The following is a 25,911-nucleotide window of genomic DNA, read 5'->3' as shown; positions in this document are numbered from 1 at the left end:
TTCTTAGGAGCTATTCCTTGTCACACTGTCATCAGCATCCTGGGCATCTCAAAAACTGTTTTTAGGAGGGATCCAGAGATGCAGCAGTGGGCAGTGTTCAAATTAGCCTGCCTGTATTCTCACTGTCATTACACAAAGCCTTTCAGCTGATTGCCTTCTCCTCCTTCACTGCACCGGACATAAGCTATTTCAGCATTCTTGTGTTTTCCACCTATAATGAAGCCATCTCAGAGGTACCTTGATCCTGAAGACATTTTGGACCCTGTGGTTTAGATTTGAGCTTTGGAAAGCTGCGGTCAATGGTGCCATTGTGACATGTCCCACTGGCTTTTATGGCTGAAGATGATTGCTGAAATACACTTCAGCTGTAACTGCTGCCAGGTCACAGTTTCGAGTGGATGAGAGAAGTATGAGCAAGACCCACAGACAATCTCAGAGCAGTGAGGCTGGATGTTAACTTTTCACAGGCAAAGATGAAGAAGAAGAATAAAAGGTAGAATTAGACTAGGCCATTTAACATTAAGGCAAGGTGGCTGGAAGAGTCTATGAAGTCACCCAATAAATGTTATAAATATCCACAGAGGGAAACAGACTCCCGACTAGGCAACTGTAAAGCAAACCACAGGATATTTTTGAAGCTGCCATCCAAAAATACAAAGAAAAGTGTGACAAGCCTACTTAAAAACCAAAAATGGAACAGATGAGCATTTCATCCCTGCTGTGATTTAGAGCTCCAGTGGCAGGTCCTCCCACTGAAGCCGCTCTGAAAAATAATGAAGTGCTTTGCCCAGATTCTTATGGAAGTTCAGAAATTCTTCTGTGGTCAGCAACATCTTCATGTTGGTTGAAAGAAAAAACAAGAACTGATGTCTCAACACTCAGTGGAACTTCTGGCGAGGCTGAGGATCAGATTCAGCAGCGTTTCTGACTGCTTTATGCTTCCCGGCAATGCCAAGCTGCTGTAAAGCTTTTAGTCTGCTGCTCAAGCTGGAATTACAGCTGCTTTGCATCACTAGGCTAGTATAGAGCAGCCAGAGCACATCTGCGTTGGGCGTTTGTATAGAGCTTCTTCAACAGGGCAGTTCACCTGGTATGCACACACTAGGGAATGTGTGCAGCATCTAAAGAAAGTATGTAGGTGAAAAGAAAGTATGTAGGTGAATGAGAGCTCTGATGACATGATCAAATCATAGCTTCATTACAGGCTAGGCCTTTAAACTGTGAGGTTTGTACTCCAAAGTCTGAATTCCAAAGTTTATCTTTTCTTCTATTACATCTATTCTCTCTGAGCAGCAATATGCTCATATATTTAATATCATAACGTTTCTCTGCATTTGTAATTTTTTACGTGATTTCCAATATTTTAATTTGACCCACCAAGGCAACAGCGTACGTTTCGCGGCACGCTCCTCAAATGCGTATTACCCTGCCACACACGCTGTGCTTCCAGGGTGCCCGGTGTTCTGAGAGCTCCTGCAGTGTCCGAGAGGAGCTGGGAGAACTCTGGCCGGGAAGGTCGGGGCCGGCTCTCTGTTTTCCGCTGGTGTAAGAGCCCTCTGCGCCCCCCTCCCCGCCCCCATCGGCCCTGGACATTGCCCCTTCCCCGGCGCTTGGAGCCCCGCTGCCCCAGCCCCGCGCTGCAGGGCAGGGGATGGGGGCTGGGAGGAGGGGCAGAAGCCCGGACGGGCCGCCGCCTCCCCGGGCCGACACGTGGCTCCGGCGGGTCCTGGGGCTGGCGGATGCTGCGGTGCCGGCCCGGTGGGGTTCCTCTGCCAGTCTGCGGCGGAGGGGCTTTCACGGCATCCTTTTTCTTCCTTTCCTTTTTTCCTTTCTCTTTCCCGCCCCCCCCCCCCCCCCATCCGTCCAAGTTTTCTTTTACAAAAACCCAAACTTTTTTCTTCTTTACTTTTTTTTACTTTTCTTTTTTTTTTTTTTTTTTCCCTTGCAAGAGCCACGCCGTGGAAAGACGGCGTGGTGGAGGGAGAAACCCCTCCCCTTCCCCTCCCCCCGTGGCTCCTTCCTCGGAAAAGAAACATTTTGGGGGTTTCCTCCCCTCCTACCTCTCCCCTCCCTTCTGTGCCGCTCCGCTCCCCCGAGCCGAAGCCGCCGCTGCGGCGCCCGCCCGCCCCGCGGCCGAGGAGGGCCCGGCGGGGCAGCCTCGCCGCCCCCGGTAAGCCGCGCACCGGCCCCTTTGTGAGCAGAGGGGCCGGGGGGGGATGCGGGGAGCGGGGCCGCCTCCGTTTGGCTTCGGGGCGGGAGAGCGGCGGGGGCCGGGCCAGGCAGCGCCGCTGTTGCCCCGGCACTGAGCGCTCGCTCGCACCGGAGGCAGCGCCGCCCGCCCGTGGCCTCGGAGGTGCCGAGAGTAAGTTGTGCTGCGTTAACTGGAAGCGGCCTTTTTGGGGGGCGGGCTGCGAGGAGTCTGTCTGTCTGTCCGTCTGCTCCGATCTCCCCTTGGCTTGCGAGGAGGTGCAGCCCCCACTGATTTGGCTCCTGGGGGTGTTGGGGCCGCTCTTGGCTGGGAAGAAGAAACGTGTTGGAGCTTGGGGGGCTTTTCCCGAGGAGTCGAGGGAGATTTGGGGTGCCGGGATCTCACTGCCGGTCTTGAAGGGAGCCATGTGCTGTATTGGGGTGGCGGCGGGGTGCTGGGAGTAGCCTGGGAGGCTCCACGGGGACTGTCCTGCTGTCAAGGTGTTCTTCACGGCGTCAGGACAGGGAGCTCTTTCTTTTAAAGTGAAACCTGCAAATTATGTAATGTCTTAGATGGGTCTGTAGGGAAGCAGCCGCACAGGTCTGGGTAACTTGGTCTTCACAGCACTTCTTTCACGTAAAGCACTGGAGAAGCGATGCTCAGAGTGTTACACTTCGTCTTAGCTGGCAAAGGGAGCTGCCTGCCAGAAGTGAAGGCGTTACAGGGAAGAGGGGTAACTGTGAACCGGGGGTGTACATGCCCGGCTGGGGTTGCCTTGAAGGGCGGAGAAACTCGCCGTCCTCCAGACCTGGCACAGTCAGAACGCAGCCTCACACCTGCTGTTTCTCAGAAGATCAGTGCTGCGCGCCCATGAAAAGCCTCATCGCAAAGGTTATCGCTAAATCCTCCTTCTTTATGCAATCTGAGTCATGGTGCTCACAGCCATGCAGGATCCGCTACTCACTTTTTCCCACAAACACACGCGCTGTTACTGAGAATTTTGGAATGGTTACCGTGTAAAACCTCAGCTCATGCTACTCTTAGGTTTCTTTTTTTTTTTTTTTTTTTTTTTTTTTAAATTTAGTTTAAGTGTATATTACTTCTTGCTAAAACAGGCTGGGAAACAGGATCTGGATGAATCCCAGAGGTAGCTGAGAAGAACTCAAGAATGCTAAGTTAATGTTCCTGGCTTTTTTCTTCTCCTACATGGTGAAGAAGGGAGATGTGGCTTGACCATTGTTCTGGAAAGTTGAGGGTAAAGAGTATTGTTAGCAAGCTGCTATTTAGGACTATGTGGTCCAGACAGTGCCATTTACTAGTTCTAGTCCTTGCAGCTCTCAGAGAATTTAAATGAAAAACCCAGTCACATGTTGACCATACTCAACTCTGTAAAATGGTGTGGAATCGGAAATAACTAGTTTCCTGATGTTTCATTCTCTACTGACTGTGTCCTTAGGAAGGTATGCAAGCATATCTTCTTTCTCCAAACAACTGCAACTGCAATTCAGATGCTGTGTGAGTGTCAAATGGCCCATTCAGTCACAGCAGGGCAATGGTCATGTGCTTTAAAATCATGCACATGCACAGAAGTTTGTGAGACTGAGGCTGTATTATCACATAATGTTGCTTTTAGTTGAATCAAGTTACGATGAAATGTGGCCAGTGGCTGCAGATGAAGCCAAGCTTTGTTTCTGTGTTCATGAGTGATTCTGCTGGGTATGTGATTTAAAACATAGTTGTTGAAGTATGGATTCTTGTTCCCTTCAGAGGGGACGGCTCTTGGGCACAAACCCGCAGGATTACTGGGATGCCAACCTCCCACACAAGTTCCCATCTTTTCCTGAGTTAAACTGGGATCTGGGCCTTTGTTATTTCTGTGTTCCTTGTTAATATTCTGTATGTTGCATGTCCTTTAATAACCTGGCTTATCACTTACTTAAAAGTGGGGTTGAGTGGCAACACAGGGGTTTCCTGTAAGATTGTGTTGGAAGGCACGGGTAAACTGTGCTTGGGTCCCCAAAAATGGGCATAGAGGAGCACTAGGGAGAGGCTGAGCTTCTTCAGATCTTTCCAGGTGTGTGCCTCTGTCCTCACTGTGTCTGCTCAGAGAGGGCCAAATTCAGTTTCCAGATGACAGCTTCAAACATGCAGCCAGTGCCTCTTGCCCTCCTCAGTCCAGCTGGGATTTCTGTGAAGTTGGTGGTCGGTTTGTGCAAGGATAGAGCTGGGGCTGGGTGGTGTAAATTCTTAATTGCTGTCACTAATACTGTGGTTGCATTGCTGAGAAACAAAAAGGAGAAAATGTGCCTTTAGAGCTGTATTTTTTCCCTTGTTTCTCTTTTTCTCTGTCCCCACTGGGAATGTTTTGCTCTTTTCTCCTAGTTTTTCCCTGCAGCTCCTTGCCACCCGCTCTCCCCTTGCCACCCACAGGCTTCTCTGTCCTGATTTCTCCAGCCTTGGTTTGGTCAGCAATAAAGAGATAGTGCCAATACTTAAATATGACATCATTTGGTTCGGGTTGATACTGTGGTTAGATTAATAAAAGCTGTGGGGAGGTGGTGTGTTCCTGAGTTGTTATTCCAGGCCACTGCAGACCTCAGCTAGTGCTGCTTGCCAAAAGCTCACAAGATGGGAGAGGAAGGCACATGCATCTCTGTAACTTAAGATGTAGATGGTGTGAGAGCTGAGTAAGCCATACAGGAGCCATATATTTTAGAGAGTAAAGGTGTTAAGCGTGTATGTCATTAGGAGGCATATTTATTTAAAATAATGCAACTAAATGCTACATTAATTAGATCCTTGGTTACGTGTAAGTAGAGGCAGAGGCAGGTATGATAGCAACTTATCCCCTTTATCCTGTCAGTCTACTTCATTACAACCTACTCTTCTGGTTTGCATTTGTGCATATCCTGCATCCTTCTGCCTCAGTAAGGTATTTATTAGCTCACCATTTTGCTGAAATCTTTCTCAACCTTTTAAAAAAAGGTGCAGTGCTGTTTGATGTAGTAGGATTTGGTGACTTTGTGTTAGTGAGTGATCAAAATGATGAGTAGAATTCTTCCCCCTCTCCCCTCACCAAGTGTCAGGTTTCAAGTTAAGATTTAGAAGTGCGAGGTGTAGAAAATCCTACTTTTTAAACTTCTGGAACTCAATGCTTCTGTTCAATCAGTACTTAATAGTGTAAAAATGTAAATTCAGTTTCAGTAGAATGGCTAAATGCTGGTTTGTGTTGTCTTTGGAGACTTCAGGGCTGCCCCTTATTTTCATCCTCTTCAGTGGAGAAATGAAAAGGCCTGTGTGCACTTCACAGGAAATGAGTGTCTGATACAGGCTCGCAGGCTGCACATTTCCAAGAACCGCTCTCAAGGTATTTTGATAATGCACATTCTCTCTGCCTTCTCCCTTCCTGCTCCTCCTGCACTTTGTGTGCTTCTGCTTGTTCGCAAACACATGCAGAGTTGAGGGGAAGAATCAAATGGTGCCACTGTTAAGTTTGCAGATGGGTTCCTTTAGCTTTGTACTGGAGCAGGGGCTGGGAAAATTGGGACAAGCTGGCAGCATTCGGTTGCCTTTGTTGCAGAGGGTTTTTGTCCTTCCCCTCACTCCCTGCAAATGCTGAAAAAAATTTTGACTTCAGAATGTGACTTGTGCAACGAAGGAGTTTTTGCATGTATGTGATTCTGCAGTTCAGAAACAGTTTGGATCTACTTTCGTACTTCCTCAGTAGCAAAGTTTATTTGAAAACTTAGGCTAAAGCTAAGAAAATGAGTGTGGCTGTTAGCAGTTGGAAAATGCCAGAGATCTGCAATCTGTACTGTGTAGCTGGGCTTCTGCACATCCTGCTGAAGGCCCCTTGCTGAAGCTAAGGGGATTCAGCATAAGTTTGCCTCGGTTCGCACACCAGTGATGATAGCACAGGTTTGATTGTGCAGGAATGGATTGTTTGTGCTTTTTGACAGATCACCAGTGTTGTTCTTTATCCATATTTTAGTTCTACCTTGTATTCCGGTGAGATTTTGTGGTGTGGAAGGAGAGAAGTTGGAGCAGGAGAAACATTTACCGCTTTAGCAGTAAAGACTGAAATCTGCTGTTTGTGTAGGGTGCATGCCGATTTTCACGTAAGCAGATCCAAAGAAGAGGTGCTGTTCTTTTTAGTCATCAAAGAAAGAGGAAATCATGGACAGAGCTATTTTAACTCTGCACCAGGTCCATCGTTGATTCCTCATATTGACTTCATATGCCCTTGTTTACTACTTCAGTTTTGCACAAAGGACATTTATGCCTTGTGCTGGGCTCCCCTTAGTGTTATGTCAGGTTTGAATGGTTAAGAGATGTCTTAAAAAGGTGTTGCTCAAAACCCCAGCCCTTTGCTGCTGGATTCCTCTGCCTAAGGTCTGCTAAAGCATGACGTGGTGGGTACAGCATAGAAACAAAGCAAAGACATTTGAGAGGGAAGAGAAATGAGACTTCTCAGATCAGCTCTCTCACTTTCCCCAGTCTACATGATTGGAGTTTTTCCTTTTATGAGTTTTCAAATTAGTTACTTTTCAATCTTGGTTACCTTTGAACTTCCTCTCATCTGGTTTTCTGAAAGAATACAAAAAGAATGTCCTGATTGTACTGTATCTTTCTCTAGCATCCTCTTGTATATATATCTGCTCTCTAAACTGAGCAAGAAATTTCTCCAGTCTCTCTCTGTACAATTACATGTTGCTTCTTATTACCCATCTTCAGGCCTACCCTCTTTGTTTCAGCTCTGTATGTTTTTATTTCAGGTAACTAGAACTGACTGTATTCTCTTAGGTGGTGACATTATCGTTACATTCCCATCCATTTTGCACCCTCCCAGTCCCGCTTGCCTCTTGGTTTTTAAATGACTGCTTTTGCATTCGGAGCTGGAGCTTTCCTTAATGAACCCTCAGCACTGTTACTTGGCTCATTGGTCAGCTGCACCACTTAATTTATTGCTCTTGAAAAGATAGACCCAGCTGGTTTTTCTACAAGCCTGCGTGCATTTGCGTGTGTCAGGTCAGAGTCCTGCCTGACCTCCTGCTGCCTTCCTGCTGATGAATTTTTAATGACCTCTGACTTCTCTGTCCTGCAGGGAGTGAAGTGATTTTGTCACTGTTTACCCTGGGAAGGCAATGGAGAGGGCTCGCTACATTTTGAGTTGGATTTAAGTAACATGAGGCTGTGAGCTGTCTGCTGGGGAGCAAGGTTAGCCTCGGGGGTGTTGTGGGTAATGACAGCTTGAAGATGGAGAGACAATTCTAGGAAGAGACCTGGGTCAGCCTGTGAGTTTGCACAGTCACGGGGGAGGGAGCTGCTTGCATAAAAGATGGGGGAGCCTTTGGGCTGCTTGTACCCACCAGCCTGTTGAGGAGTGAGGTGGGCTGCTCTGCAAAGTGGGCTGAGTCAAACCAGGGGGAAGATGCAGTGGCTGGGAGAGTGGCAGAGAGGTGACCAGATGTGCAGGGGCTGAAGTCCCTTGGTTTCCTCCGGCCACCCCTCTTCTACCTCCCATTCACCCTGTGGCATGACTGCCCCATGTCTTCTGCCCATCTGCTTTACAGGTCCTGGCATGTTGCTGGCTCTTTAGCTTGTGTTCCATGTCTTGCTTTTTGACTTGCTTTGAGGAAGCACAAAATGTGTCCTGTCATCTGTTGTTTCTTCAGGTGCCATCTGCCTGATGGGGAACTCTGCCTGGGGGTTGGCTCTCCCCCCACGCCAGGTAGCCTTGTGCTGCTCCTGCTTTAGCAGCACATGTCAAAAGAAGTTCCTTCCAATACTTGCAGCCCTCTGGCAATTGCTAGTGCAGCTGATTTGCTTGAGAGAACACTTGCTTGAGATGGTCTCTTTGTATCTCAGCCATCTATTTCCAATTCCAAATCTCCAGGTATAGTCCACCGTGCCCAGCTGGCTTTCTGCTTTAATGTCACTTTTCCCTATCTCTTCTGATAGAGCCCCCTCTTTTTTCCTTTCAGGTTAATCAGCATTAAATACTGGGAAATCTCAACATCCTGTGCAAGAAAAAAATAATACCTGCTTGCTTGTGTAACTTTTCTGCAGTGTCTCTGTCCCCACTAGCTGGTATCCCACTCAACTAAATTATTCCCCCTGAGGTTTTCTGTTTTTGATAAACTGAAAATGCCATATGTTTTCTGGGTTTTGTTTCGTTTGTCTTGGCCACCTACTGTCCCAGTTTCATAACAGCCATCCTCATATAAATTTGTTCCCTACTGTCAATAATTTATATTCCTTTATATTGACTCCTCCAGGATGATTTTTTCATCTTCTGAAGGATTATTGAGGTTGTAGAGAGATTTGTATAGGGACTGTGGTTTTGTAGTGTATGTGTGTTTGATGTCTCTGATCCACAGCAGAAACTCTTGCCAGCTGTTGCACCTACAGCGATACCTGCAGTGTGACCCATATTGTCCGCCAAGCCTGTCTTCTTAGCCAGGCAGCATCTCTGCTGTCATTTGTGGGAGGCCTGCACACTCTGTCACTTAAGATTTCCTAAATAACTTTTTTTTTTTTTTAATTCTTTTTACTTTTAACTCTCAGGACTAGTTTCTTTATTTTGCGTGTTGGAAATCCCCCATTATAAAATTTAGTGTTGTGGTGTGTCTGTGCTTTCTGACCCTTGCCCTTTGCTCTGAAGGCACAGTAACTGGTGCTGCATAATGGCCCCTCACATCTTTTGAAGCTGGTCCTCCTGAAGAGCCAAGGCAGGGTGTTTCCCTTGTCCCCCTGTGGTCCTGTTGGTTAATCATCTGGGACTCCTCTAGCAGCAGAGTTCTGGTAAGGATTCTGAGCCAGCTTTAGCTGCAGACACTGCTAATTCCTCAGAGTTAGCTGCTTCTTTGAATTCCTTTCCGGCTCAGTGTGATGGTTTTGATAAAAAGCCGGACCACTGATGGCTTTTGTGTCTCAGGATTTACTCATTTCCTCAAACAGGGTTTTGGAACAAAGTCAGTTCAGTAGAGAGAGGCAGAGGAAATGTACCTGTGCTGCTGGTCTGGGGGTGGGGAAAGCTGGTAATGCTGAGGAGCCATGATGGGTTGGAGGCAGCCCTGGGCATTGCTACCCCCTTCCCACTGATCCCTCTCTCAGCAGGGAGATGGGATGGAGCATTTCAAGTAGGGAGACACGAGGGACTGCTGTTATCTTGGCATCTTTCTTCTTCCTCCTTGTGTCCTCTCCCTGTCTCCTTGTTTCTGCCCCCAAGGTGGGGAGAGCTCCAGCCACCTTTCCAGAGGGCTGCTTCCTGAGCTGGTATATGGTGTGGAGGGAGGGATGGCAAGGCAGCAGCCCAGATTCTGTGTTCCCTGGCCAAGCACAGGGCTGAGGTTTTGTGTAGCTGTGCAGCACTGACATTCACAGGAATGGCTGCTCACTGTGAAACTGCAAAGGTCAGGAGCAACGCCACTGGGCTTCCCTCACTTACCAAAAATGCTGTTGGCCAGAGGCAAGCAACAACTCTCTGCTTAAGCCAAAGCAGGATAGGCTCAGCTGCAGCTTTGGAACTTAGTAGTAACTCCTCCTGATTTCCTTTTTCTATTTTTTTTTTTCTTCTTGTTTCCCCAGTTACAGGAGAAGGCAGAAATAATTTAGTCTTCAGTAGAAGATGTCTTTGGCAGAATTCAGATGGTAGTTTTGGTAGTTTTACTTGCTGTGGAATAAGCTGTAGTTGCTTGTGGCTGCTGCAAAGCAGCCTCTGAGACCAGGGAAGTGATAAGACTTCTCTGTTCTGAAATGGCAGGATTACAGTTTCACATTGGGCTATTTAGATGAGGAGTAGGCTCTTTTATTTGAACAAGTTTCTGAAAGTGCATAGTATTTCCAAGGCTTGAAAAGGGGACCCTAAAAATGGATGTCTTTCTTCTAGCTCCTTCAATTAGCTCAGTAAAGACAATTGGTTTTTCCTTTAAACTGCCACCTTGTTGAGTTTTTATTAACGTGTGTCATGGAGAAACCAAAGTGCTTGCAGACTTCCCTCCCTTGAAGAATATTTGTCAGAGATCACACTGTCTTGTGGGTTTTCTTGGAGTAAAAACCTTTCAGCCCCTGTCAGCAAAGTGCCATATTAATTCAGAAAACATGTGTCATAGAAAAATATGTTGAGAAGTACCAAACATTAATATCAGATCCATGCAAAGTTATTTGTGGGTTTTGAAGTATGTTCTCCAGACCCAAATGTCAGGAAGTGTTTGATAAGACAAGTGTTCTTGCAAGGTGTCCAACTGCTGATTCCCAGAGCCTGCATGCAGGATCTTCCTGCACTGTGTCTCTGCTGTGCGAAATAGGAGCTGCCACAGTGTGTATGCTGCCTCAGCTTATTTTTTTAAATATTGCATCCTTGGATGCTGGTTGTATAGGGAAATGCAATTTTGGTTTGGGGTATGTATTGTGGTGTGGTTTGGTTTTTTTCCCACATATTCTCTCATGTGTCAGACATAATGGCACCCTCACATCAAACTGCCATGGCATAAAAGATAGAGGGAACTGCAATGTCTCCAAGGCCTGCTTTGTGCTGGAGAAATTGGCTGTGATTAACACTGGTTCTCTTGGCTGAGCTGGGCCACATTCTTCCTCTAACCACAGCTCCCTCTGTTCTCTTTGGCATGTCTGTCTGTGCATCTCCTTTCCCTTCCCCCTCCATGATCCTTTCTGGATCAGCCCTGGTCTCCTTGGCTGTGGCAGGGTGCTCATTGGTGTGACCGTGCGCCATGGCACGGTTCAAACCTGTGCCAGTGTGTGGCAGGCGGTGGCGGCCTGAGAGCCAGCCTGGCCTACCATTAAAACCCAGAGCTGCGTGCTTGGCTCTTACCAGGGAGTTTTCTTCCAGCCCTTTGCTCAAGCTTTCCTTTGAAACAGCCTTCCCAGCCACAAATCAGTGGGCAGCACATTTCTGTGGGATGCAGACGTGCAAACAAGCGATGTCTGCTCTGGCGCTGCTGCCTGGAGTAGGGACGCTGTTGCAAGGCCTTGCAGGGTACGTTAGGGAGAGCTTTTCCTAATCCCAGCCTCCATCTAACTGCTCTGGGAACTGCAGGGTTGATATCTGGGAGATGTCAAAGCCAAATGGAGCAGGAATGGAAAAGTGTAATAATGGGATGGTAATAATGTGTAATAATGGGATTTTGCTAGTGGCAAGTCAGTGTAGCTTGTGGGGTGTGTGCCCAGTTCAGACTGGGCTGGGGAGGATGTGGAGAAGCGATGTTACATAGCTACAAGTGAAGCTGTGCAGGGCCTGCCTCTGAAAGGCCTGCAGAAAGCTGGGATTGTTTTTTCAGCTTGCTGATGGATCCACTGACAGACACGTGATTGCACACATGGTGGTCTGCAGCTCCACCAGGTCAGTGGGTTTACTTTACCATCTACGAGGTGAGGAGGAAAAGTCTTGAGAACTGGGGAAGCAGGGCAGAAGAGTGTGGGCCAGAACAGATTGGGTCACAGTGAATGGATACCTATGTGGTATCAAATTAGATACTCTAAATGTTGTGTTTTGTATTCAGAACAAGTTGGGACTTTGCTGTTCTGAATCCTTAGGTTTATTTCTGTTGCCATCATCTCTTAATATTTGAGTTTTATGGTTCCTGCTTTTGGAAGATGATGGCAACTTTATGGTCTTTCCACTTGTCCTTGGGCCACGTGTGAGCTGCCTGGACCTACTCAGCTCATGGCTTTGTAAATAGCAATAATAACTACAACAGCAACAATCTGCTGTCTCTGTTGCTATCTGAAGTGCTGTATACGTGTTTCTACAGTAACACAGATCAAAGAGATAGAGACAAACAACCTGTCCCCAGATTTGTTGTATTTTAGATCCACATTACAGCAAACTAATGGGCTTAGTCACCTGCTTGATGGATGTCTTTTTCTTTTCAAAGGATGGATTTGCTCTTAAGTAAAGCTGTGCAGAAACTGGGAAGTGCCGCATCAGAGCTTTTGAATTTGGACCACTTGCAGTCTTGACATTCAGAAACTCATCCCTATGGGTGGCAAAGACAAAGAGGTAAGCTTTTTCAAGTGTCCTAGAAGAAGAATGCGAGGATGCATCATAGCTGAGTACTTGAGGCTGATGTTGAACATGCCAGATTTGTCAAGCCCCAGGGTGCAGGGCTGGCTTGGCTGACACCACACGCTGTGCACAGTCCCCTGGTTTACTAGAATTGTCTACTTATATAAAACACCCTGCCTTGCCTGGGTCATGAGTGAGGAGGAAAGCAGAATGCCCTGTGTCAAGAGCACTTATTTTGAAAAGCTCTTGAACTTGCAGTAAATCAGAAAGTCTGGGGAAACTTATCCAGCCTTTTAATTCAGCAGGACACCAGCTTTTTAGGATATGTTGCTTTGGCTGCAAGCATTGTTCTGACTTGCAGTAGAGAGGTAGTAACTTGTTTGGGCGTTGGGGTTTTTTGGGGTTTTTTGGAGGGGAAAAGAGGGAAAGCAAATCATGGTGTGACAAGTCAGCAGAACTAATTATGCATGTGTGTTTATTACACCCCTGGCTTATTCCTAATCCTGGGTCTGCACATCCTCCGTGATGTGGAGGCTGTGTACGCCTAGGACCTGTTGAGCCATTAAAAGTGAACCTTAAAGGTAGTATCAGGAAGCACTTTTAGGGCTAATATTACTGTAACTAATGCTGTGCTGCAGGCCAGGCACTTAGCTCTTGGAAATGGGTCACTGAAGCTAAACAAATTCCCCCCATCTCAGGCTCTGACCTATATGTAGATTTCAAACTAAATGAACAAATTGTCAAGGTGCTATTTTTGCATTTACTTTGAATTTGAAATTATGACAGTCTCAGTTCTTAGTCAGCCAGATTTCTAGTAGCAGTGGATTTTTCTTAAAGGACTTGGGTGAATGACTAAAGGTTGAAAACTGGGAGAAACCAGTTTGGGTTTTTCTTCTGTCAAATAGAATCTGCAGCCCCATACAAATTATATATTTGTTGTTATTTTTAAAACTAGCCTGGAATTGAAAGACAGCTGCCTGCTTCTGTTTTTTTGGTTGAATTAAATTTCCAACCTCGACCCGTGAAATTGGCAAAATTTCCATTTGGACCCAAGAGAAATTGCTGTTTAGGAAGGTTCTTTATCACTCCTTTTGAAGCTACAGCCACAGCCCTGGAGGCACCTAGCAGATGACCTTTGTTTCCTATAGGAGCTGATGTCAGAGGGCCCTGTAGCTTCCTCACCCAGCAGAGAGAAGAAGGAGAGGAGCAGTGATGCTACAACTCCTTGTGGTGCCTTCTATGCTGAGTTTTCAGTGGTGATAGATGGCCCTTGTTGCTGTAGTGGTGACTGTGTGTGTTTGCATCCTGCTCACTAAATCACCTTCACCTAAGATTTATTCTGACTTGCTGAATAGTCTAAGCAGCTTTCAGCTGCTGGGTTTTTTTTCTTTCTTTCTTTTTAAATGGAAAAGAAAAACCCAACTTGATTAACTCCTTCCCACCCCTCCCACCTTTCTCTAAGCATGGAATTTCCCTCCTACTATGAAACTATGTAGAGGGCAGGATCAACAGCACTCAGAACAGTACCAGGGACATTAGCAGCTTGTGGACTGCAAATCACAGGGCAATAAGCTGGATAAGCTTCCCAGGCTGCTCTTGGAAAGGATGCTTAGGGCTCCATATATGAAATGTGCCTGGCAGTTACATTATTCATATTACTGTTAAGTATTGAGAGAGATGTTAGACTAGAAAAGGTATCTGTGGTAAGGCACTGCCAGGCACATGCCTGCTCTCCCTAACTACTGTGCCCCTGTGAAGGAAAGATGTGTGTCCTCTCCTGGGGTGCAGAGTGGCCACCAGCATAGCCACCCCGCTGGCACGAGCACCAAAAGGAATGTGAGGCTTTTGAATAGCTGGCAAAGGGGAACCTTGCAAGGAGCTAAGCTTAATTAGAAGCTCTCCCTGCAGAGCAGGCCCAGCACAGGTCCCTGCACATTCCCTGGGGGGCTGCCTGCCTGCCTGATACAAGCCCTGAGCCCCAGTGCTCTGGCAAGTCTGTGGTGGCGGGGGGGACTGCTGGAGATGAAGTGTGTCTTCCTCTGCTGCAGGCTGTGCCAGCACTCTGTTCTGCTCCAAGCATGGCTGTGCTGTGAGTGAGTATGACTGGGTTAATGGAGTATGTCAAGGGAGCGAGGGCAGCATTTGGCAGCGAGCTACTGACTTGTCAGGCCTGGGGAAGTGGTATGTTACAGATCAGCTTCTCACACAGAATGAGCCTCTCTGGCTTAAGGCTGTGGGTTTTTTATTTGTGCCTATACAGACACACACATTTAGAATATATATATATTTTTAATATAATTGAAGTGACTTGGATAGCTGATGGCAACAGTGGGTTCAGAAATGCAAAACAGCCTGGTGATAACACAAGGTGCAAGAGATGAGCAGGGTCATGACAGTACATTAGAGGACGGTGACTGGGAGAGGGCAGCATTGTCTGCAGGCAGGGGGAGTTGTCCTTCTGGGAGAAACAGAAGTTAAGAGTCTGGAAGGGCATCAGCAGTGCCTGGTACCAGTGTTAAGTGAACTCATTCAAGGTAGTTTCAGCTTGAAGTTGATGTAACATTTCTTGAGTGGTCTTGATCTGAGACCTTTGCTTTCTCCTGACATAGTGAAACAGGCATGTCTTGGGACAAGGGAGTGGTTCCTGGGATTTGGTGAGAAAGGCTCATACCTGTCTTCTGCTTTTGCTAAGTCCTATTGTCAATCTTTTTGCCAGAGAAAGGGTTGGAGAAGTGTGAGGAAACCTTTCTACCTTTCACTGAATGACAAAGTAAATTATACTTTCCTCCTTTAGGAAATCTTTCCCTTTTCATTTGTGGTGTCATTTCACCTCTCCAATCTCAAGGCCACTCTGAAGAGTCCCGAATGTCTATCAGAGGGAAATCTTGAAATGTTGAGATCTGCTGGGTTCAAGCTAGCCTGCTGGAGGGTGTGTAGGAGCCCTTGGCTGTGAATCACAGAAACCCAATGGATGCCAAGCTCTGTAAAGTGCCACCTTGTGCTGGTGGGGATTCCAGCTGGAGCCCTTTCTGCACATATATCCTTGGTTTTCCCCACAGCTGGGGGTTTGTGACATGCAATAGCTCCTTGGTACCCTCTTTGGTACTCGTGCTGGTCTTTCTCCCACGGGAAGTGTCTTGCCCAGGTTGAAGAAGGTATTGGGTTTGCCTCACTCTCCTTCTGTCCCACAGGCTGGATGCAAAGGAGGAAGCATGGTAAAGGCAGCATCTGTCCAGGATTCATGGGCTCTTTGAGAGATGATCAGAGGGAGGCCAGATGACCTGCACAACACACAGAGCACTGTTTCTCCTCTGCAAAGGCAGCATCGGAGCGTTCTCCCCAGCCCCGTGCCGCCCGGCTTGCCCGATCGTTTCCGGATGTTTCGTAGCTGCGAGTGGGAAGTCCTGGAGCGATCCCTCAATATCCTCCAGGCCAGTGACTTCTACTGGGGCCCCTTGTCTGTGGGGGAGGCTCACGCCAAGCTCCAGCGGGAGCCTGTAGGCACCTACTTGGTGCGGGACAGCTCGCAGGGGAACTGCTTGTTCAGCCTGAGCGTGCGGATGCCCACGGGGCCCGTCAGCCTTCGGATCTCTTTCCAGGAGGGCTATTTCCGCCTCAAGAACTGGTTTTCAGACTGCGTGGTCCGGCTGCTGGAGCTGGTGGTGGCGGGGACCCGGAACAACCCCTTGCACTTTGATGAGATGGGGGGAACTCCCCTGGTCTTCTCTGAGCCCTTGTGCCGGAGCCGCCGGGCAGTGCCCACACTGCGGGAATTGTGCCGCCAGAGCCTCCCTGCTGGTGCCACAACAGAGGACAGAGCAGGGCTGGGGGGCTCCTTGGGAATGTGTCTGAGGGAAGAGGTGTTCTCACCCCTGGACAGAAGGGGAGGGTCAGAGGGGAGCGTTGGCCCCAGCCCCTCTCTGTCCTGGGCTAGGAGATGATGGATGCATATGGGAGATGAAAGGAGATGCCACTTTTATGGCTGTGCTGGTGGGATGTGTGCCACACCAGTGATGCTGGACTGGCTGCTGGGAGAGGAAGGGGGAGGGCAGAGGGAGCAGAGCTTGAACCCAGTGGCTGTGACAGATGTGTCCTTATACATACACAGTGAGTCTGACTTTCCCAGATGTGCCTGGGGTAAAGCCAGACCTAAAGAGCAGACATTGTCACTGCCACCAAGTCCTACTCTTTGCTCCATTTATAACTTAAAAGCTTCAGAAAAAGGTGAGCTGCTCGTCTTCCCAGGTCCACCCTGTGTTCTCTTCTACCCCAAAGTGCTTGAGCTCATTCCTGCCTCACATCTGCCCTGGTGGAGTGCAGCTGAGTCCAGTCCCACAGCAGTGCAGCTTGGACATCGATGGGCATGACCCTTGTGCTGACCCACGAAGCTGTGGTGGAGCAAGAGCACGTTTCACTCCCTGCAGCACAAATGTGATGCCTGTTACTTCAGAGGCCGGTGTTTCCACCAAGTGAAACCATTGCAGCCATGTACAATACATGCAGCTTCACTGGCTTTTGCATTGCTTTATTCAATTGGATTTTGGAGAGTGATGATGGGTTATGCTGTACTTATGGGCATGGCATTCCTGCAGAGATAACCCTGGTCTGGAGAGTTGTATCTGCCCTGGGAGGGTGTGAAGAGATGGGATCCTGCACCCTTTCTTAAGCTCATGTGATAGTGTGCTGCTGCCATCTGTCGAGCATCAGAAGATGTTTTGGTTTTGCCTCTGAAAGGCAAGGAATTTTTTATATAAAACTTCTAAAATTTTAATAAAATTTTTATATTGATTTTTAAAAGTCAGTGAATACTTGGTGATAACTTCACTCCCTTCTAATGTTAGAAGCCCAGTTAGTTTAGTGCCCAGCCTTGGCAATCAAACTGAAACTGAATTTCTTATAAAGAAATAAAGAAATAAAACTTAAGTGAATTTCTCATAAAGAACACAAGCAGAGCATAAATGAGTGGTCCTAGCTGGGAACATTAAACTTAAATTCATCTTGTAGTGTAACGTAGTGAAGAATTTTCTAAACAGAGAATACTTCTGAAAATCTCAGCCCTGCATTTTTAGGAAGTTTTTTTAGTACCTCAAAATTTGTACTGAGTGTTTGAAAAAAAATAAGTAATTCAAGATCTTAGAACAGGGCACAGCATCAGTGAACTTGAACTGGTGAGTATGAGTACACATGAGAGGAACACAGTTGGCTTAAATAGGGTCATGGTTCATTTCAGGGATAATCGGTATGATGTCTTCAAAATGAGTGATTGAAAACAGCTACATGAAAGAAGAAATTCAGATACTCTAAAATTTGAGCCAAACTGTTTTATAGGCTGCTAAGCATCCATAGCTGGGCAGACAGCCTGCTTTGCTCATGCTGACTTTCCTCTTCAGACCTGTATGGAAGAAAAAAGCTGAACAGGGAAAGAGAGCACACTGAATTTGCTCTATTGTCTTCAGCTGTTTTATCTGAGGAACTAAAGTGTGTGGTCAGCACAGAGAGAGATACAGGCTGTGATTCATCACAGGAGCCTAACTTAGACACTCTGAATTATTCTCTGTAGGGCTTTGTTGCCCTGCTGGCAGTGAGGTGCCTGGCTGCCTGTCTCAGGGCATTGGCTTATCAACCAAGGTAGTTAGATTAAGTGTCAGGGAAGTGGTAATCTTGTCCTTGCTGCGTGCTCCTTCCAGCTGCAGGGAGGCCAGAGGCAGCTTGGTGGCCCTGCAGCTACTGTGTCTCAGCCCAGTGCAAAAGCAGGAGCTGGGATTGTTCATTTCTGCAGGGTGTGTGCCCTGGGGTGGCTGACATGTGGGCATAGTGTTGCTTGCTGCCAGCATCTGAGGTGGCTCTGGGCACCTCTGGGACCGTTCCTGGGCCCTTGGGTGAAGGCCCTGCCTCAGCAGGGTCAGACACACAGCTGCTCTCCCTCTCTGCCATGGAAGAGTGGGACTGGATCTGCTGGCCCAGGCATTATGTCCACCCCTCGATCCTTTGCTTTCTTGAAGGTGTCTGCTGAGGTGCCTTGGCTCCCTTCCTGCCTTCCCTTCAGAAAGTAGGGGGGTGGAGGAGCAGTATAATTTCTTCCGTGTTTAGAACTGAGCACAGGAATGCTTCTGTTTTCTGGCCACGGTTATACCTCACTGAGGGAAGAGCTTTCTGACGGTATTGCTCTGACCTGGCTGTGAACTGCTCTCATTTGGCCACAAATGAGCATCTTGGGTTGTGCAGCTGGGGGCTGCAGAGGAGCCCTATTTGCAGCCTGGATTGCACTTTAGGAAAATCACACCATAGGAGAAGGAAATAGTTTGTATTTTAATAAAGTCTACTTTATTTTGTTCCTTTTTTTTTTTTTTTTTTTTTTTTTTTGTTTAATTGCGCAGCAAGCACTTGTCTCAGTCTTACAAGTAAGTCAATTCCATGCAGGGCTGCAGCGAATTGATTTGAGATCTGTGGATGAAAAGCAGTGAATTACTGCCAAGCATTGTTACATTGTGGAAGTTGAAAGCACATCATGTGTGAGTATCCTCATTATTCCCAAGGAGAGGTCACTCTGCAGATCAGGATTGGTGCAAGAAAGGAAATCAATGTAGAAAGAACAGGAAAGTGAAAAGTGCATTGGCTGAGGCAAGCATTAGAATCCTTCATTCTCTGCTTGGATGTTGGAGGAGAAACGTTTTTTTTCAGCTCTTGAGAAAAAAGATGTACAAAGCAAAAGGGTAAGAATTTACTTCTATGGGGTAACACTATCCCGCTGTTTTCATTAGAGTGGGAGATGTTCACTTTAATGACCCTGCCTCAGAATGGGTCCCTCTGTCACGTAGGAGTAGCTCCTGGTGGTCTGTATCCAAATGTTTCTTTTGGTGGCTCCTAAGGGGACTTAAAAAGAAATTGCAAACTTCCTCACAACCTCTTGAGCACCATTTGGGGAATAGAAGAAAATTGTTTGCATTTTTATATGTTATGTTATACATTTCTCCAGCTGACTCATTTCACTTTGTCGAGGAAACTTACACAGGCTTTGCAGATGGTTTTTTTCAAGTGTTCTTCCTAACAGCAGAAGTTGAAAAGTTTAGTGCTTGCGAGAGGGGCTTCCTCTACCATGCTGTGAAGGGCCTGGATCTCAGTCCCAATATGCTGCAGGCATCCAGCAGGAAACTGCTCTTTGTCTGCTCCCAGCTAGCTGTCTGTTGGTAGTGCTCTGGGACCCCAAGGGTTAATTTCCCAAAATTCTTCACTGGAACTTGCTAATAACTTCCATATGTACCCATGTGTGTGCTCAGGAGGGGCCCCACAGCCATCAGCTCTTGTAATAATACTTGATTACCTCTGACATAAAGGTCTGTATGTTGTTAGGGATCAGGATTTACAAAAATTCACAAAAAGACACAAGTTTGTGCAAAAACACTTAAAAAATGTATTAACATTTGGTCATCCTCAGTGATTTCTTAGGTAGTCAAGCTTCAAAATCAAGTCTGTGTACGCACAGGATTGTGTGTAAGGTCTCAGTTTTGACCCTTACCCTGATGTCCCTCTAAAAATGTGTATTTAGTCTTATGTGTCATTAGTCTCTAAGTGTGCAAAACCCCTTAATTTACAACACACCGTGGCTAGGGAAATGTGATGGGTTTGTCTGATGGAGTTTGTTTTGCCCCAGTTCCTCAGATGTTTGGCATCTGTACAGTTAAAACTGCACGCACTGGAGCTTTCTGCCTGCCCTGTGCCATTCCCTGGTGCAAAGGCCAGGCAGATGAGGGCAGCCTTCAGAGAGAAAGCAGGTGTCAGAGGGAGAGGGAGATGTGGCAGAGTTGCTCTGAAACTCCTGATGCCTCCCTGCAGAGCTGCCTGGGTCTTGGCAGGCTCCTGCTGCCTTCTGATCTCAGCTGGGGCTGGCGGAGCTGAGGTTTTGATTCAGGCAAAGCAAAGTACTTCCAAACGTTTCCTATGCAAGGGCTGGCTCAATAGTAGGACTCTTCAGCCAGAAAAGAGATGGCTGAGGTCTGTGGCAGAGATCTATAAAGCCTAAATGCTATGGAGTAGGTGACCATGTGTTTTCTTAAAAATCCAGGGAGGCGTCTGATGAAATACTTCAAGACTCAAAAGGAGACATTTCTTCATGTGACGTATAGGAGCTTAAGCTCTGGAAATCCCTGCCACAGGCCACCTGCAAGGCTAACCTCTATGTGGGTACAAAAAGGGATTAATGGTGATTGATGGAGCACCTCTGGAGGAAGAAAAGCAGAGTTGGAAAATAGGGGAGAGGCAGGATCCAGGTGGAGCTTTTGAGTTCTGTGCCTTGTGGAGCAGACCTCTGCTATGGCAGGAATGTGGGAACAAGGCCGCCTAGGCTCAGCCTGAGGCTCAGCAGCACAGGGAGCAGCCCAGGCTAAGTGAGCCAGTGGCTTGGTGAGGGACAGCTGTGCTGAGCTCCCAGAACTGTGCTGGGCCTCTTGAGACACAGGGGTCTGCACCTGGCAGACCTGTACACCCTCCCTGCAGTGCAGTTGCGTGCCCCAGAGTTTGATGGCAGCCCCAAAGGGAGCAGCCCTCCGGCGCTTCTTCCCAGCTTTCACAAGCAGAAAAATTGGGACACCCATCTGATGCCTGGAGGCAAGCATCAGCACAGGCTGAGGATAAAAACATCACCATCATTCAGAATGAGTGAAGGAGCCTCAATTGTCAGCTGGGGGCACTGGGGAGGCCAGCATCAGCCTGAGGTGACGGCTGGTGGGGACAGAGCTGGGGGCTCCCAGCCTGACTAACTGCATGTCAGAAAGGAGCTGCAGAGCTTTGAGAAACAAAGCACTAGGCAGGCTGCTAGGTTCATCCATCCCAGAGCAAATGACTTGCATACACTTTTAAATATTTTTGCCTCCTGAGCTGCCTGCTTTCCCAAGACACCACCCTTGGGAGGGTGGTGTCTTGGGAACAAGACAACAAAGACTGAACAAGAGGGTGGTGTCTTGGGAACAAGACAACAAAGATTGAGAGCTCTCAATCTTTGAGCTGGTCCCAGATGCCACTGAAATCAATGACCAGATTATTGTTCCTCTCTGAAGATTTTGGATTAGGCCTCCCTGTTTTGTCAGGCTGATGTAAGCAAAAAGTGGGTTTTCCACACTAAACGTAATCAAAACAAACCCTGCTCCCACTGGTTTGTGCAACAAATCATGCTGGGGGAATTGCTGGCATTCGGCATGATTAGCCCAAGTGCAGATGCCTTCCAGCTTGTAAACAATAGCCTAAAGGATTGGAGAGGATCACAAACAAAGCACTTACAGAGAAGACAGCATTTTCAAAAGGGACTTGAGAGCTTATGTCCATTGGGGGTTTGTCTTTTAAAAATAAACTAGAAGTAAACAAATTGACAGAGACGGCTCTGAAGGATGTAGGAGAATGAAAGTGAGGAGGCTGGATATAATACACCAAAATTAAGTAGGGGAAAACTAGACAGGGCTAATGGGTCCTCTTAAACTCTTCAACAAGATATCCCACAGCCTTAGGGATGGGCAGACATTAGAAACCTCATCTGTCCTTGTGAATGAAGCCAGTTGGGATATGTAAGGGATGCAGGAGAAAACCCTTCTTCAGTTCACAGGACAAAAAAAAATCCCTAAAAAGCGGTGAGAGGAACAAAAGGATCAGGCAACTTGTGCTTGTTTTATAGTGGTTCAGTCTGAAAGGGACATTCCCTCCTCAAACTGCAAACTAGTGAGAAATTGCTGTGATTTTCAGACTGAAAACTGTCCAAGTCACGTAAACCATAGTTTTTGTATTGTGCTTTTAATTATTTTTTCTTAATCTCATTTTTATATAAGGTTTTTAAGTATGGGCTGATTATTTTCAATTATGTCTCATTTCTCCTGGCCCTGGCAGAGTGAAGCAGCAAGTGCCCAGCTTCACACTCAGGAGCTCCTGCAAGGGGACAAGGTTCGTGGCACTGATGGTCACTCATTTAATCACATGGTGAATGGCAGTTGCAGCCAGAGTGCAGCAGTGTCTCTGTAACTGAGATGTTGTTTCAAGGAATGATAAATCCAGAAAGATGTGAGCATCCTCACGCTTTCCCTGTTTCTGTGTGTGCTAGAAACACGCAGTTAATCCCTTTGTTTAAAAGGTTCAGGTAGCAGCCATGATGATCACAGAGCATGAGGTGTTTGCCAGGTCCTTGCTGCCAGACTTTCAGTGCATCTTGAGTTGTTTTGGAATCCATGGAATCTCAAGCCTAGAGTAATACAGGTGCAAATCCAGGCGTTCCTGGTAGTATCCAGACTCCATGTTCTAAGTGCTTCAGTACTGCAGTTGTACCTTCTGCAGTACCGAGTTAGGAAGGACTGATGGTTCCTTTTATCCTCGGTCTTCTGTAAGGAGCTCTCCTAGGCATTGGGATGGGAGAATGGGGTGGTGGAGAACATGAGCTGCAGATCTTTTCCTGCTCTTCCAGACTGTGCGAGGAATCAACCAGATAGGAAGGCAAGTCTAATGCACGTGCTGAGATACCTAAAATAAGCCATGCAAACAAATCAGTCGTATGTTATCCAGATGGGACTGTTCAAATCCAATAATAGCAGTAAAGTGCTCCTGAACTCTGCAGAGAGAAAGATTATAGAAGGATCAGGTATAATTAGTGCCTTATTATTACCCTTCTCATCATTCTTTCTAACAAAGCTTTTCAATAGGATGGAAAAACTTCTTGCAGGAGATCCTAATGTGTTTGCTGGCACAAACATATAAGGAAGGATTTTTTTCATTCTTCCTTCCAAGGCTGTTCAAGTCAGCCCCTGTAAGTGGCGTTACTAAATATCATAATGATCTATACTATCTTTCAGATGAAACCTTCTTCAGCATCTCTTTATGGCCTTGACTGCAGCAAACCCTTTTCCAGAAACACCTCACTGTTGCTACCTCTAATAAAAGCACCAGCAAAAATTCCCCTGTACTGCTCTGATCCTTGCTTTGATACAAGCCCTTCCAAGCAGGGTTAAGTAATACCCTTGAAATATTAGTGTCTGCAAGTGGCTTGTCTGTGTACTGCTCCATGTATTCTACCTGGAATTATGGGTGGAATCATTCAGCAAAGATTCTCTACTTTGGAGAAGGTCATAGAGCTGGAGATATATATCTGCAAGGTGTTCTCCCCTGCCCGAGTCCCATCTCCTCTGAATACCAGCAGTGCTTGTTAGAAAAGTCCAGGGTTATCAGAATCAGACCACAGGCAAAATGGGTGAGGGAAACACACATCCATGCCTGCAGGTTGGTCCCGTGGGCAGGCACCACTCAAGAGAAGGAAAAAAACCCTGGCATTTATTCAGCAGTATCCCTTCCCAGATCACTGCAGATCCCTGGAAATACTGCTGTAAGAGGAGCCTAACAGTGCAAGGGAGCCAGCTCACCTTGGAGGCACAGCCAAACAGTAGCTCTGAAACCCAGTGTGGACTTCCCAGGGAGGGGATTTTTCACAGGAGGGAAGTCCCAGGCAGCACTTCCACTTCTGCAGCTCCCCCAGCCTAGGCAGCATCTTGCTATGGGGAAAAGCTGTCGGTGAGCATGTGGATGGTAAAAACTACCAACTCACCTTGTTCTTAATCTGCAGGACACCCTGCATTGCCATCCTCATGGCCCTGATTTAGTGAATCCCTTGCACCTCTCTCAGCTTGGGGACATGCCTGTACCTGTGCCAAGTGTTGCAGTGCAGGACAGCATCTCTCCTAGGCTCCATAGCTTTATGCCCTGCTCACCTGCAAGTCCTGGGCAAACCAGGAGGAGAGGCAATGTGGTTTGAACAGATGCAGCAGGTTTGGAGAGGATGCATTAGGTTTATTTCTTGGGCTGGGAGGAAGGGGTGATTTGCTGAAATGGGTCTTCTCATCTCCCCTGAGCACCTTGTCAGAGCCTTGCTCTCAACTCAATGAAAGTAGGGCAGAGTCTAACCACATTTCAAGCTGTCTGTGTTTTTGGATTCTGGGTAACTGTGATCTTTATCTGTTCCTAGAAGAGATTTAAACAACTTATAAACCACAACTGGGCAGAGATAATAAAGGAAGTAGTACTGGGGTGGGGAAGGATTTCCCCAGAGTGTACAGAGTGAGGGGAGGAGAAACCATGGGCCCAGCTGTGGCAGAGGGTCTCAGAATGGTGGGACACAGAGGGGGTGCCTTAGGGAAACCTCAGCAATATTAGTAGCTAGGTATAAAATGTGGGTACATGTATATACATGCACATATATATATTTATATGTATAAAGAGCAGGTGGAGATACAATTAGTCACAGATGTCTGAACCCTGCTATGGTATCTATATAGTCTCAACTCCATGCACTTGCTCCTGTTGAGGTTTGTGTCTCCATGCAGGCAGGATATGCTTCCTCTTATACTCCAGGGTTTTTTGCATTTCTCATTCCCGTGGGACTCACATCTGTCATCATGCAGTTCTCCAGGGAAAGGAGACCTCCTTCCATTGGAGGGGTTGGAGGGGGTTCAGGCTCAGTGCCTTACCTCCAGGCCCACAGGGAGGTTCACAAAACCCGTCCCAGTCTCCCCATGGCCTGCAGCAGCCTTGGATGCTCCCAGTGCACTCAGCAGTGGTCTGTAAGGGTTTGAAAAACAAAACCCAATGATGTTTCTCTTGCATAAGGTCAAAACTACAAATCCTTGTCCTGTAGTTCTGTCAGCCAGGAATGTAGACAGCAGGTGGGAAATTCAGGGGTAGGGAGGAAAACAGAATGAAACACATTTCTGTATTGGCAAAAATCCTAGCAGAGATGTGGTTCTTCCAGCACATGTTTTTGCCAGGATCCTTTATTTAGTTTTCATAGCCAGAATAGGGCCTGGTGGCAAAATTATGTTTTTCTACCCTAGGAGGGTGTGCTATTACAGCTGTATCAGCCTGCATATTCTCCACAGTCCACAATCAAAGCAAAGTTGAGGAATTAATAGAAAGAAAAAACAATATATTCACTTGCCAATAAGATACTTAGCTACTTAATCCTTTCCCAGCTTTCCTCCTGGGAGCTGGCAGAAGCCTGGAGTGCATGAGGAAACCTGTGCCAATCTAAAGTGGGGTGTGAGTGCACTCCAGTGTCTGCTGTGGGGGTCCATGCTGGTTCCCAGGGTCACTGCAGCTGTGCTGCCTGTTCTACTTCCCTATGTCCTGAGCTGAAAAGCTCCTGCAGGTTGAAGAAAAGGTCCCAAAAAGATACCAAAAAAGGGGAAGACATTAAAAGGAAAAAGAAAGAAAAAACAAAAGCCAGAAAAAGGGAGAGAAAGAGCAGGCAAGGGAATGAGGTGGTTTGGGTGAAAGGGAGTGCAGGGATTTCTTGAACAAACTCAGGGGGAAGGAGCTTAGATTCAGAGTCAGCTGTGGGGCAGGCTTGGGTACCTGGGGGCAGTCAGAAACTGTTGCCAGGCTGCAGGGAGCTGTGGTTGGCACAACTGGCTGGCTCCAAGCAGGGCTGAAGCCCAAGGAGTTTTCCTGCACAGACAAGACCAGAAGGGCCATCTGGCGAGGCCATTGCTGGCAGGAGCCAGTCCTGCGGCTCCCTTGCAACTGCTGCCATCTTGTCCAACATGATCCTCCCTGTGTGTGCCCTGCACAGCATATCCAGCACCTGCCAACCTTCCTGCATGCCCCCCTTCACCCCCAGCAGGGAGGATGCACAGCCCTTCACTCAGGGCAGTTTCAGAGCCCGATGTGCACACCTGAA

The 25,911-nt window shown here is 47.3% G+C and overlaps 1 protein-coding gene across 2 annotated transcripts; it reads left to right on the top strand.

The window, feature by feature from the left end:
- The first annotated feature begins 1,949 nt into the window (after nucleotides 1–1,949).
- On the top strand, nucleotides 1,950–17,101 carry LOC129119981 (suppressor of cytokine signaling 1-like). 2 transcript variants are annotated; one of them, XM_054632222.2, is made up of 3 exons: nucleotides 1,950–2,170; nucleotides 12,085–12,209; nucleotides 15,407–17,101. In XM_054632222.2, exon 3 carries the CDS (start codon nucleotides 15,473–15,475, stop codon nucleotides 16,154–16,156), a length of 684 nt encoding a protein of 227 aa, XP_054488197.1. In that variant the 5' UTR covers nucleotides 1,950–2,170; nucleotides 12,085–12,209; nucleotides 15,407–15,472; the 3' UTR covers nucleotides 16,157–17,101. The 2 variants fall into 2 exon arrangements, with proteins under 2 accessions (XP_054488197.1, XP_077034758.1); XM_077178643.1 differs by lacking the exon at nucleotides 1,950–2,170 and adding an exon at nucleotides 2,212–2,362.
- The last annotated feature ends 8,810 nt before the right edge of the window (nucleotides 17,102–25,911 follow it).

This window comes from Agelaius phoeniceus, chromosome 5 (genome assembly GCF_051311805.1).
Source record: "Agelaius phoeniceus isolate bAgePho1 chromosome 5, bAgePho1.hap1, whole genome shotgun sequence".
Lineage (NCBI taxonomy): Eukaryota > Metazoa > Chordata > Aves > Passeriformes > Icteridae > Agelaius > Agelaius phoeniceus.
Note: the sequence above shows the minus strand (reverse complement) of the source record. Positions and strands in the feature narration are given on the sequence as shown.

Coding starts and splice junctions, on each gene's coding strand:
- LOC129119981 (XM_054632222.2), top strand. CDS start 15,473: ATGATCAGAGGGAGGCCAGATGACCTGCACAACACACAGAGCACTGTT.